Source organism: Lepidochelys kempii, chromosome 2, assembly GCF_965140285.1.
Source record: "Lepidochelys kempii isolate rLepKem1 chromosome 2, rLepKem1.hap1, whole genome shotgun sequence".
NCBI lineage: Eukaryota > Metazoa > Chordata > Testudines > Cheloniidae > Lepidochelys > Lepidochelys kempii.
In genome coordinates, this window is record NC_136381.1 from 158,216,810 (window position 1) to 158,229,356 (window position 12,547).

Here is a 12,547-nt window from a genome sequence, read left to right on the forward strand (position 1 = left end):
GGAGGACTAGTGGCACCTTAGAGACTAACCAATTTATTTGAGCATAAGCTTTCCTGAACTACAGCTCACTTCATCAGATGCTTATGCTCAAATAAATTGGTTAGTCTCTAAGGTGCCACAAGTCCTCCTTTTCTTTTTGCGAATACAGACTAAGCCCTGGTCTACACTAGGACTTTAAGTCGAATTAAAGGGCTCTTAAAATCGATTTCCTTACTCCACCCCTGACAAGTGGATTAGCGCTTAAATCGGCCTTGCCGGGTCGAATTTGGGGTACTGTGGACACAATTCGATGGTATTGGCCTCCGGTAGCTATCCCAGAGTGCTCCATTGTGACCCCTCTGGACAGCACTCTCAACTCAGATGCACTGGCCAGGTAGACAGGAAAAGAACCGCGAACTTTTGAATCTCATTTCCTGTTTGGCCAGCGTGGCAAGCTGCAGGTGACCATGCAGAGCTCATCAGCACAGGTGACCATGATGGAGTCCCAGAATCGCAAAAGAGCTCCAGCATGGACCGAACGGGAGGTATGGGATCTGATCGCTGTTTGGGGAGAGGAATCCGTGCTATCAGAACTCCGTTCCAGTTTTCGAAATGCCAAAACCTTTGTCAAAATCTCCCAGGGCATGAAGGACAGAGGCCATAACAGGGACCCGAAGCAGTGCCGCGTGAAACTTAAGGAGCTGAGGCAAGCCTACCAGAAAACCAGAGAGGCGAACAGCCGCTCCAGGTCAGAGCCCCAAACATGCCGCTTCTATGATGAGCTGCATGCCATTTTAGGGCGTTCAGCCACCACTACCCCAGCCGTGTTGTTTGACTCTTTCAATGGAGATGGAGGCAACACGGAAGCAGGTTTTGGGGACGAAGAAGATGATGATGATGAGGAGGTTGTAGATAGCTAACAGCAAGCAAGCGGAGAAACCGGTTTTCCCGACAGTCAGGAACTGTTTCTCACCCTGGACCTGGAGCCAGTACCCCCCGAACCCACCCAAGGCTGCCTCCTGGACCCGGCAGGCGGAGAAGGGACCTCCGGTGAGTGTACCTTTTAAAATACTATACATGGTTTAAAAGCAAGCATGTGAAAGGATTAATTTGCCCTGGCACTCGCGGCTCTCCTGGATGTACTCCCAAAGCCTTTGCAAAAGGTTTCTGGAGAGGGCAGCCTTATTGCATCCTTCATGGTAGGACACTTTACCACTCCAGGCCAGTAACACGTACTCGGGAATCATTGTACAACAAAGCATTGCAGTGTATGTTTGCTGGCGTTCAAACAACATCCATTCTTTATCTCTCTGTGTTATCCTCAGGAGAGTGAGATATCATTCATGGTCACCTGGTTGAAATAGGGTGCTTTTCTTCAGGGGACACTCAGAGGAGCCTGTTCCTGCTGGGCTGTTTGCCTGTGGCTGAACAGAAATGTTCCCCGCTGTTAGCCACGGGGAGGGGGAAGGGTTGAGGGGGTAGCCACGCGGTGGGGGGGAGGCAAAATGCGACCTTGTAACGAAAGCACATGTGCTATGTATGTAATGTTAACAGCAAGGTTTACCCTGAAAGAGTGTAGCCACTGTTTTATAAAATGTGTCTTTTTAAATACCGCTGTCCCTTTTTTTTTCTCCACCAGCTGCATGTGTTTCAATGATCACAGGATCTTCTCCTTCCCAGAGGCTAGTGAAGCTTAGAAAGAAAAAAAAAACGCACTCGCGATGAAGGATAGCTATAGGCATTTCAACATTCCCAACGGTTATTTTCTGGTCTGGGAATAAAGTCCCTTCCTGCAGCTTTTGAAACAGACCAGAGTTCCTGAAGATGTGAGCGTCATGTACCTTTCCCGGCTATCCCACGTTGATGTTGGGGAAACGTCCCTTGTGATCCACCAGAACTTGCAGCACTATTGAAAAGTACCCCTTGCGGTTTATGTACTCGCAGGCTTGGTGCTCCGGTGTCAAGATAGGAATATGGGTTCTGTCTATGGCCCCACCACAGTTAGGGAATCCCATTGCAGCAAAGCCATCCACTATGACCTGCACATTTCCCAGGGCCACTACCCTTGATATCAGCAGATCTTTGATTGCGTGGGCTACTTGCATCACAGCAGCCCCCACAGTAGATTTGCCCACTCCAAATTGATTCCCAACTGACCGGTAGCTGTCTGGCGTTGCAAGCTTCCACAGGGCTATCCCCACTCGCTTCTCAACTGTGAGGGCTGCTCTCATCTTGGTATTCATGCGCTTCAGGGCAGGGGAAAGCAAGTCACAAAGTTCCATGAAAGTGCCCTTACGCATGCGAAAGTTTCGCAGCCACTGGGAATCATCCCAGACCTGGAACACTATGTGGTCCCACCAGTCTGTGCTTGTTTCCCAAGCCCAGAATCGGAGTTCCACAGCATGAACCTGCCCCATTAGCACCATGATGCATGCATTGCCAGGGCCCATGCTTTCAGAGAAATCTGTGTCCATGTCCTGATCACTCACGCGACTGTGCTGACGTCGCCTACTTGCCCAGCATTGCTCTGCCAGGTTCTGGTGCTGCATATACTGCTGGATAATGCGTGTGGTGTTTAATGTGCTCCTAATTGCCAAAGTGAGCTGAGCGGCCTCCATGCTTGCCTTGGTATGGCGTCCGCACAGAAAAAAGGCGCGGAACGATTGTCTGCTGTTGCTGTGACGGAGGGAGGGGCGACTGACGACATGGCTTACAGGATTGGCTTACAGGGAATTAAAATCAACAAAGGGGGTGGCTTTACATCAATGAGTATTTCAGGCAAGACTTCACAGAGGGTTCCAATAAGAAATGGTGCACCTAAGAAACTGTTCTTATTGGAACAAGCAGGTTGGTCTTGCCTCTGATTGATACATGGCTAGATTTACCTCGCTGCACCTTCTCTGTGGGTGACTGCAGTGTGACCTAGAGGAATGAGTCCCCTAGATGGGGAAGGAGGCAACTTAGTACAAAACAAATCTGGTCTATTTCTTGTTTTGATCCACTCCATCTATCTTTTATATCTTTGGCTGGCAGCAGACGGTGCAGAAGGACTGCATGCCATCCACATCTCATGGCTGCTCAGCAGAAGATGGTGCAGTAGGACTGCTAGCCATCCTCATCTCTTGCCTGCCCGGCAGAAGATGATGCAATAGGACTGCTAGCAATCCGTATCGCCTGCCTGCTCACCATAAGACGGTTCAATAGGACTGACTGCAGGACTAAAGAGAATGACCTGGTCAAGTCACTCCAAATTTAGTCCCTGCGCCCATGTCTGCCCAGCCAACGTGGCCAGGAGCACCTTGGACATGACGATGACTGCTACCAGTCGTACTGTACCGTCTGCTGCCACAAGGCAATGGACTGCTGCTACTGTGTAGCAATGCAGTACCACGTCTGCCAGCACCCAGGAGACATAGGGTGACGGTTACCTGAGCGGGCTCCATGCTTGCCGTGGTATGGTGTCTGCACAGGTAACTCAGGAAAAAAGGCGCGAAACGATTGTCTGCCCTTGCTTTCACGGAAGGAGGGAGGGAGGGAACGGGGGCCTGACGATATGTACCCAGAACCACCCGCGACAATGTTTTAGCCCCATCAGGCATTGGGATCTCAACCCAGAATTCCAATGGGCAGCGGAGACTGCGGGAACTGTGGGATAGCTACCCACAGTGCAATGCTCCGGAAGTCGACTCTAGCCTCGGTACTGTGGAAGCGCTCCGCTGAGTTAATGCACTTAATGCACTTAGAGCATTTTCTGTGGGGACACACACACTCGAATATAAAAAACCGATTTCTAAAAAACCGACTTCTATCAATTTGACCTAATTTCGTAGTGTAGACATACCCAAACACGGCTGCTACTCTGAAACCTGTACAAGCTAAAGGCCTTTATAGCTAGGGTGTCCAGATACCCTGATTTTATAGGGAAGTCCCAGTATTCAGGGCTTTGTCTTCTACTGTCACCGATTATCCCCCACCCCCTGTCCTGGTTTTGAACACGTGCTAGTGGTCACCCCCTCTGTAGCTGCGGCAGCAGGATGGGATTTTGCTCAGCCACCAGTCCAGCACCCTTAGGAGTGCAGTGCAGGTCCATGTGCTCCACTCAGAAGCTGGCTCCAGGGCCAATTAGCAGAGGGCATGTTGCCCTGCCCTTAACATACCGGCATGGCTGGCTAGCGGCCCGCCTGGCTTCTTCTACACGAGAACCCTGGGCCTGGGCGCACCCCCGCCTGCTCTGCCCACTGCCCTCCGGCCACATGCGCATCGCCGCGCACCCAGGACCGGCTCCCTGCCGGGAGCGGGACTCGCCCCCCCCCCCGTCAGCTTTAGGACCCGGGAGACGCTCCGGCCCGGCCCGGGGAGAGCACTTGAAACGGTTTCCATAGCTGCAAAGGCAGCTGCTGCCTCAAGGCAAACTAACCAGCCTTGCCCCGGCCGCCCCAGGCTCCGGCCACGGCTCCGCAGCGGGGGCGGCTGCCCTGACTCCCCCGGCCTGCGCGGTGTGTCTCCGGCAGGTGGGTCTGGGGCGGCAGCGGCGGGGGGCGCTGGGCGCAAGGAGAGGCGGCGGCGGGCAGGCAGCAGGCGCCGGGGAAGGGGGGTGCGGGCGGGGCGTCGCACAGCCCCCGGGGCAGCGGCTTATGTGCGGGCAGAGCCTAGCGGGGGCCCGGCCTGGGGGGCCCGGTGTGGGGGGAGGTAGCTGCGGGGGGGCCACTCGCGCGTGTTGCACGCGGTGGGGGAGGTCAGCGCTTGTGTTGGCGAGAGAGACGCGCTTTGGAGCCACGCTGGGCTCTGCTTCCAGTTGGGGGCTGCCTCCGGTAGAGGAGAAATTGCCTTTGAAATCATTGCGGGGCCCGGCAAGTCAGCGGAAGCCCAGGGCGGGTGGTCCCCGGGGGCTGGCGCGGCAATTGCAAGTTGGAACAAGGCTGCGGGCCCCTAGGAGATCTTGGGGCGGCCCCGGTCAGAGCTTGCCTCCTTTTCTCTTACAGGAGTTGAGCCTAATTGATAGCAGGAAAGGGCGGGAGTTCAGGAGCCGGCTGCACAGGTGCTGTCTAGTGGGGAATGGACTGATGGAAACATGCTTGTTGTCGCTGCTTACATTGGGGTTTTTGTTTTTACTTAAATATGAACAAACTACGTTAGTGCTGAAAGGAGTGATAGGGACATTTGCTATTCTCATGCAGAAAGTCCATTAAGAACAATTTATTCATGAGAAAATCTGAACTGATACACAATTGTTCTTTGCAATCCTCTCATTAAAGTCCAGATTCTCCAAGCAGTTCTAGAAACATTTCCAGTGACTTTCCTTCAGTCAACTTTTGGAGTAGCAACGGTGTTGGTCTGTATCCGTAAAAAGAAAAGAGTACTTGTGGCACTTTACTCCTTTTCTGTCAACATTTGGAGGCATTTCCAGTCCAGCTGTGTCTTTTTGTTTTCCTATAGAAACAGTTCAGTTCATGGCTCAATTGTCAAATCATGGTTTCCTTGAAGGAGGGGTTAGGTTTAATTTCCATTGCCTACTGTTCATGGCCATTATATCTTACACTTCTGGGTTAAAGTCTTTAGATGTGAAAGTGATGAACTAATAACACTGATGCAAGTTGCCCTCTCCTTTCCAGCAGTTCTGTCAACTATTCCCGTGTTGGGATAATCACACTGTAACACAGAATTACTGTGGGGAAAAATCTACTCTCATGACTAAACTGAAACCACTCAATTTGACAACCTTGTAATCTTGACCTGATGGAAAATCTATTTCTCTAGAGGAAATCGGCTTGTGTGTTAGAGTAAGAGGAAACTTTATTTTCATTAAGTGAAATTTATAAAAGCTCTGAGAGAGGCTGCTTAATCTGACTCAGACTATGGTATTCTGTGTTTTTGCTGAGACACTATACTTTTATACTTAAACTACACAGCAATTGATACATTTGAGTGATGTTTCTAATTTGCTATGACGCGTCTCTGCTCAACTAGTATAAAAATGTCTCCAAACCTTGACAAGAATATGTGTCTGTGTTTACAGGTCAAATGTATTTGAATTTAAACACACTGTGGAGAAACGAGAGGCAGATCACAGAATCTCAATTTTTGTATCCAAATTTTTGCACATGGGTGCATTCACAAAACCAGTCTCATGAGGCCATGTCTGTACTGCACTAGCATAATCTTCCCAAAAATTCAGTCCAGTTTTAAAATTGGTTGGAGCTACAGTATAGGCAAGAGCTGCTCTTTTAACTATTTCAGTTAAAGTTCCTGAAAAAACTTTAACAAAATTTGTTATAAAAATGGTTCTGACTGTTGAAGCTTTTTCTATATTGCCCCTCTAACCAATTTGAGATGTGTTTTTTGTCTTGTTTTTTTAGGCGAGAAATATCCATAGTGTAGATCAGGGTTTTGTTTTTGTTTTTAAAGACAGTGTTGGTACTTTTATTTTGACACGACCAGGATATGTTGGACAGTGATAATCTAGCTCCCTTTGGCCTGGCTGGACTATATGTTGCCCGGTACATACAAAATTAATTTGAGCTAAAGAGGAGGAGCAAAAGTCTGAACTGCTGTACATGCATGAAAGTTCTAGTTTTCTTCCAAAAGTTCTCAAAATACTAAAAGTTCTTGTAAAGAGATAACCGAGATAATAGACTAACAATCTAATATTGCTACTTCTATAATAATTAATACAATAGACTTTGGGAATCAAATTAATCATTCTTATTTATGTTTGCTTTTTAATTTGAGCAATGTGGGTCAAGATATCTCACTTTTTAAAAAAAAATCTCTACTATCTCAAAGAATGATATGCCAATGAGAGATTTATCTGAAGCAGTTCTTTAGTAACTGAGGAACTTTCAGTGATAATACTTACTAGCAACAAGAGCACAGTTACATATTAATAGCAGTAATATCATATTTAATAGTATCAATCCAGTATTCTCAGCAACAAACAGGAAGTCTTTCAAGTTTGTTCTCTAAGGACTGACTGCCAGTAAGCCGGATCCATTATAAAAGTATGTAGGCAGATTTCGCTATAGCTTGTTGCCACTGATCTGCCAATCACAGGCACAGTGAAAGACATGACCATAAGCAATTTTATATATATATCTGCAGTTGTTTTGGCTTGCTAAAAAAAAATATTTTTTCCATATAATAATTTATTCTGGTCATCGTAAAGAGTCCCTATGCAGATCAACAGCATACCATGACTGCACACTGCTCATGACTTGCCCAAGATCTCACCGGCAGTCACTTAAAGGTGTGAGTCGCAGTCCAATGCTTTAACCAGCAGACCATCCTTTCTCTCAGTCTTCAGTAGGCTTGAACCAGAGGACAAGGTATGTTTTTGTTTCTTCTACTCAGTCAAAATATTGGTATGTAATTGGGTTGGGGAGAAACACAAATAAATAAATAAATAAATAAAATTACAATGATCCAGAAACTACACGTTCAGAGCATGACTTAAAGAAAAAATTTGGGGTGGTATTTCTCTTTCACACTTGTTCTAATAGTTAGACAAGCTAACTTTTTTTTTTTAACTGTAAAAAGGCAACGTTTTGAGGAAGATGATGTGGCTTGGTAAACTTGATTGGAAGCACTTCAGGTTTTGTTTAAATTCAGTTAATATTGTCCTGTAATGTTGTTGGACGCAACTTTTTCTTTTTATGGCAGTCCTCAACCCCTCAAGTTTCACCAGATCAAATCTAATTCTTGTAGAACTTTTGATGGCTAATGCACACAGCAGATCCCTAGCCTATTTTTCTTCAGATGCTGTTTGTTAACACTGAATAAGTAAGTCACCTAAATGTAGAGACTCTGCCATTCAAAGGACACCTACGTACTTTCACGAAAATTAAGGGGGAGTACTTTGTTAGGCAGTTCATAACTACCTTTATTGTAAATTAGGTTATGTATACATTGACCTTTAGAAGTTTTGTATCTAGACTTCATTGCAAATGTGCTGTGGTTTTTGAAAAACATTTTTTTTTTCCATTCCATCTGCCACCCTCGCTCCCCCCACTACCCTTTATTTTCTATGTCAAACACTTGGTGATATTTTCTTTTTCACCGGTGGAGACTTGGTTGGCTGTGTAGACATACCCTTAGTTTAGGTTTAGAAATGTCTAATGCTGGATGAGCAAGGGAAGTGAGCCTGCTTTCTTGGAGGGATCACTTTTTGAATTTTAAATACAACTTAAGTTCTGATTTTTGGGTACACATGGAAAAGATATTGGGCCGAATTCACAGAGTGGATGGTACAGAGGGGCTGTAACCAAGCTGCACATTCTCAGCAAAAAATTCCTATTGGAGGGGAACTCCCGGCTGGCACATGTGCAGTGTAGCTGGGCCCTGTGCCTGTGAGTGCCCACACCCACTTATGAAGATGCATTACTGGAGATGGAAGGGGCCTGGCAAGACAGAGCTCCACCATAACATTTCTGCACTGGCATAGGTCCATAAAGAAAGAAACAGTTTCAGACATCTAGAGAAACATCTCTGAAAACTTAGACTGCTGCAGAAAGCCTCCCAAACTTTGACATACAATGTACGCCTATTTTAGGAAATATATTTTGTGAAATTATGGTCTAGAGGTTGAATGCTGTTTAATTTGCTGTGACACTTTAGCCTTGTGTTAAAACTTAGTAGAAAAATGGTACAATAACTCCTTGCTTAACGTTATAGTTATGTTCCTGAAAAATGCTACTTTAAGCGAAACGATGTTAAGCGAATCCAATTTCCCCATAAGAATTAATGTAAATGGGGGGGGTTAGGTTCCAGGAAAAAAAATTTTGCCAGACAAAAGACTATACACACACTCGCGCGCATATACACACAGTATAAGTTTTAAACAAACAATTTAATACTATACACAGCAATGATGATTGTGAAGCTTGATTGAGGTGGTGGAGTCAGAGGGTGGGATATTTCCCAGGGAATGCCTTACTGCTAAATGATGAACTAGCACTCGGCTGAGCTCTCAAGGGTTAAAACATTGTTGTGAATGTAGCCTCACACTCTACAAGGCAGCATGAATGGAGGGAGGAGACACAGCATGGCAGTGCATGCAAACATTCCCTGTGGAAACTGAATGTGATGATGAACCCATACTATCCCACTGGAGCGCACAACTCCCTCCATTTTCCAAAGTGCCAGAGCAGGGACTGTGTGTGTGTGTGTGTGTGAGAGAGAGAGGTGCATTGCCCCTTTACACATTGCCCCTTTAAGAATGCTGATCCTGCTTTAAGTACATTGCCTTTTTAAGTAGATCAGCAAGTTGAGGCAGCATGTGCTGCCAGCAAGCTCCCTCCATCCTGAGCCCTGTCCTATCCCCCCTCCCCCACCATCTGTGGAGATGAGGTACGGGGGGGGGGGCATGCTGACATCAGCACCCCTCTTCCTGTTATACCAATACAATAAAAACCAGCAGGATCTTATTAAAGGAGAAAAGGCAAAATGCCACATTTATTGTGAATACAGAAAGAATCATAGTAAGCAGTTAGTTATAGCTTTAACATTCCATTCAATTTTATATTTATTCACACATTCATTCATATACACACACACAAACAGGTGTGTGGTTTGCAGAATCAGACCCCAAAGTTCTCACTTTCTAGAGTCCATTTTTATAGGAATTTCTTCCTATGCCAGTCTGTGGGAATTGCTTCATCATGCTGTTGCTGAATCAACAGATAGCACATTCTTGACGGCTCCGTGCTGCCAGATGTTATCTTGTTCTTTGGTTCTCCCATTCTTGAGGCTGTTGGGTGGATTCCAGTCTGCCCTCCGGGGGTCCTCTGGTTATTTCCACTTGACGCCTTCTTCAGCCGATGGACACTGGATTCTTAGGCTGGCACCTCCCTGATCATTCAGTTATTATCCACACCAAGCATCCATCCACATACATCCTCTATCTCTATTTTAATCACAATTGTTAACAAAGCGAGATGAATACAACAAAAGGGCGGGGAGTCTCTGGGTGCTGTTTCTGTTGTTACAGAGTATTGCTTTGAGTCTCTCTCTGTGTGAGTAGTTGTTGTTACAAAGAATTGCTTTGAGAACAGACTCTGCCCCGCATCTCGTTCGTCCTAAGGGGATCCGCTATGGTGAAGGTACCCCTCAACAAGGCAGACAAGATCGTCCGGCAGCTGGTGAAGAAGTGGCTGTTCCTTCCCCAGAGAGCCAGCAACGAGCTGGTCTATATTGCCCACAGGTATGGCGGTGCCAATGTCCCCCGCATGGGTGACCTGTGTGACATTGTGGTGATCACCCACGCCTTCCGCTGCTGACATGTCCCGACGCCATAGTAAGGAACATCGCAGCAAATGCCCTCCATGACGCAACAAAGAAGCGGATCGGCAGAGCCCCCTCCAACCAAGACACCGCCAGCTTCCTGAGCGGTTCCCTGGATGGCGAATTCGGATGGGACGGGCGTGACATCGCTTCACTGTGGTCCCGCGCTTGCAATGCCTCGCATCGCCTGGGGAAGTGCATCGGCTGCCGCTGGGAGTGGTGCGAGGAGCACCAGGAGCTGGGAGTCCTGGTGCCGCAGATCAGGTCTGAGGACAACACCATTGTCACCCCGAGCGCCAGGGGCATGCTGGAGAGGACCCCGAAGGCAGTCATGCACTCGCTGTACATGGAAGCCCTGAAGCATAAACCGGACCAGGGTAAAGCCTTCGAACTTCCTCGCCGGGAGTGGCTTCACCCGTTTCACCGACTGGCAGTTCATCCACCGTGCTCGGCTCAACTGTGTCCCGCTCAACAGAGCCGTCCGCCACGGGAACCGAGACAAGCATTGCAGGAAGTGTAGCTACTCTGAGACCCTGCCCCACGTTCTGTGAAGCTGCAAGCCCCACTCCAGAGCCTGGCAGCTGCGCCACAACGCCATCCAGAACCGCCTAGTGAAAGCCATCTCACTGCGCCTGGGGGAGGTCACCGTGAACTGCGCCATCCCCGGTACTGACCCGATGTGGTAATCACCGATGAGGCCCAGAAAAAGATCATCCTCGTTGACATCATGGTATCCTTCGAGAACAGGACCCCGGCCTTCTGAGAAGCCTGGGCTCATAAACTGGAAAAATATGCCCCCTGGCCGACACCCTGAGAGTGAAGGGCTACGAGGTGCAGATGGATGCTCTGATCGTTGGAGCCCTGGGCGCTTGGGACACCTACAACGAGCATGTGCTTCGGACCTGTGGGATTGGTCGTCACTACGCACGGCTCATGCGGCGCCTCATGGTCTCTGACACCATCCGATGGTCCAGGGACATCTACATTGAACACATCACGACAGTACCAGGAGGTGTGAGCCGGTACGACGTAGTGCATCCACTATGGGAAAGGGACTGAGAGGCTTTTTCCACTGGACCATATGAACTGGAACCATAAACTCATTGAACATTAAATCCCACTAAATGTGGGTAGATCCATCCCCATCATCGTATCCACTCATTATACTCCACACCTGAACATAGCCATTATATGGACAACATACCCCCATATCTCAATGTCTGTACTTCGACCGGTTAAACTTTCTCCCCCAATCGGGGAGATTGCAGATTATGTGTTCCTTACGCCACCAGCTCCTAAACCGAATTTCACACCCCTTGATCATCTGTACCTTATTCCCTGATAACCAGAAACTTCTATGCTTGAACTCTGTACCGTTTTCTTTTTATTTCAACATTATCTTAATAAAATTATTGTACTAACACAATTAGCAGCTTGCAAGTTTCACACAGAGAGGGAGAGAAACAGTACCAAAAACCAAGAGACCTCTTAATTAGTAATACCCTGGAATTTAAACTCTGGGGAATCAAACTCATTTGTGATTTTAATACAGAACTTCTTTAATATGATCCAACATTCCCCCTCACCTCCTGTACAGCAAGCAAGAGTCTCTGGGGAGCAGCTCCAAGGCAGAGGGCAGGAGCAGCACATGGCAGTGGGGGGAGCTGAGCTGCCTGGCAATTGATAGCCTGCTGGGCAGTTGCCACACAGGGAACTCAGGGGGACTGATGGGGGACTGCTGGTCCACCCTGGTTCCAAGCCCCTACCAGCTAGCACCAACGGGCTGCTTTTTCTGCAAGCAGTGGACAAAGAAGGCAGCTGCCAAACGACGTGACAAGGGAGCATCGCGCAACTTTAAACGAGCATGTTCTCTAATTGATCAGTGACGTGACGACGTTAAAGTGAGGAGTTACTGTACGCGTTTTCAGTTTCACAGTATGCCCCTTGCAGAATTCATTTTGGACTAAACTCTCACCATAATGAATCGTAAAGCTGTACTTCCACCACATGCCTTATCAGGAGTTATTCTACTAGCGTTGTGCTGAACGACAATTCTGCTCAAAAGGAGGAGCTCAGATATTCTAGCTGAGATCATTAGAGAAGCAAATATGCAATATGGACACTAGCAACATTTAATGAAAGATTTCAAGGGGTTCGGAAACTGATGCTGTTCTGAAATAGATCATACTTGTGGTACCTTAAAGTGTACCTCTGCTCTGAAAAGTAACTCTGCAAAAATGGCAGCCTTGAGTTCCCTTAATATTGTCTCCATAAGTTCTAGATCTAATTTGCT

At 47.5% G+C, this 12,547-nt stretch overlaps 1 protein-coding gene across 1 annotated transcript in view; it reads left to right on the top strand.

The window, feature by feature from the left end:
* Positions 1-4,232: 4,232 nt before the first annotated feature.
* LOC140907199 (palmitoyltransferase ZDHHC11-like) overlaps positions 4,233-12,547 on the top strand; it is a 91,166-nt gene continuing 82,851 nt past the window's right edge. Inside the window, 3 exon segments of the mRNA XM_073332579.2 lie at positions 4,233-4,287; positions 4,290-4,404; positions 4,406-4,490. Coding sequence (XP_073188680.2) covers positions 4,233-4,287; positions 4,290-4,404; positions 4,406-4,490 — 255 coding nt within the window.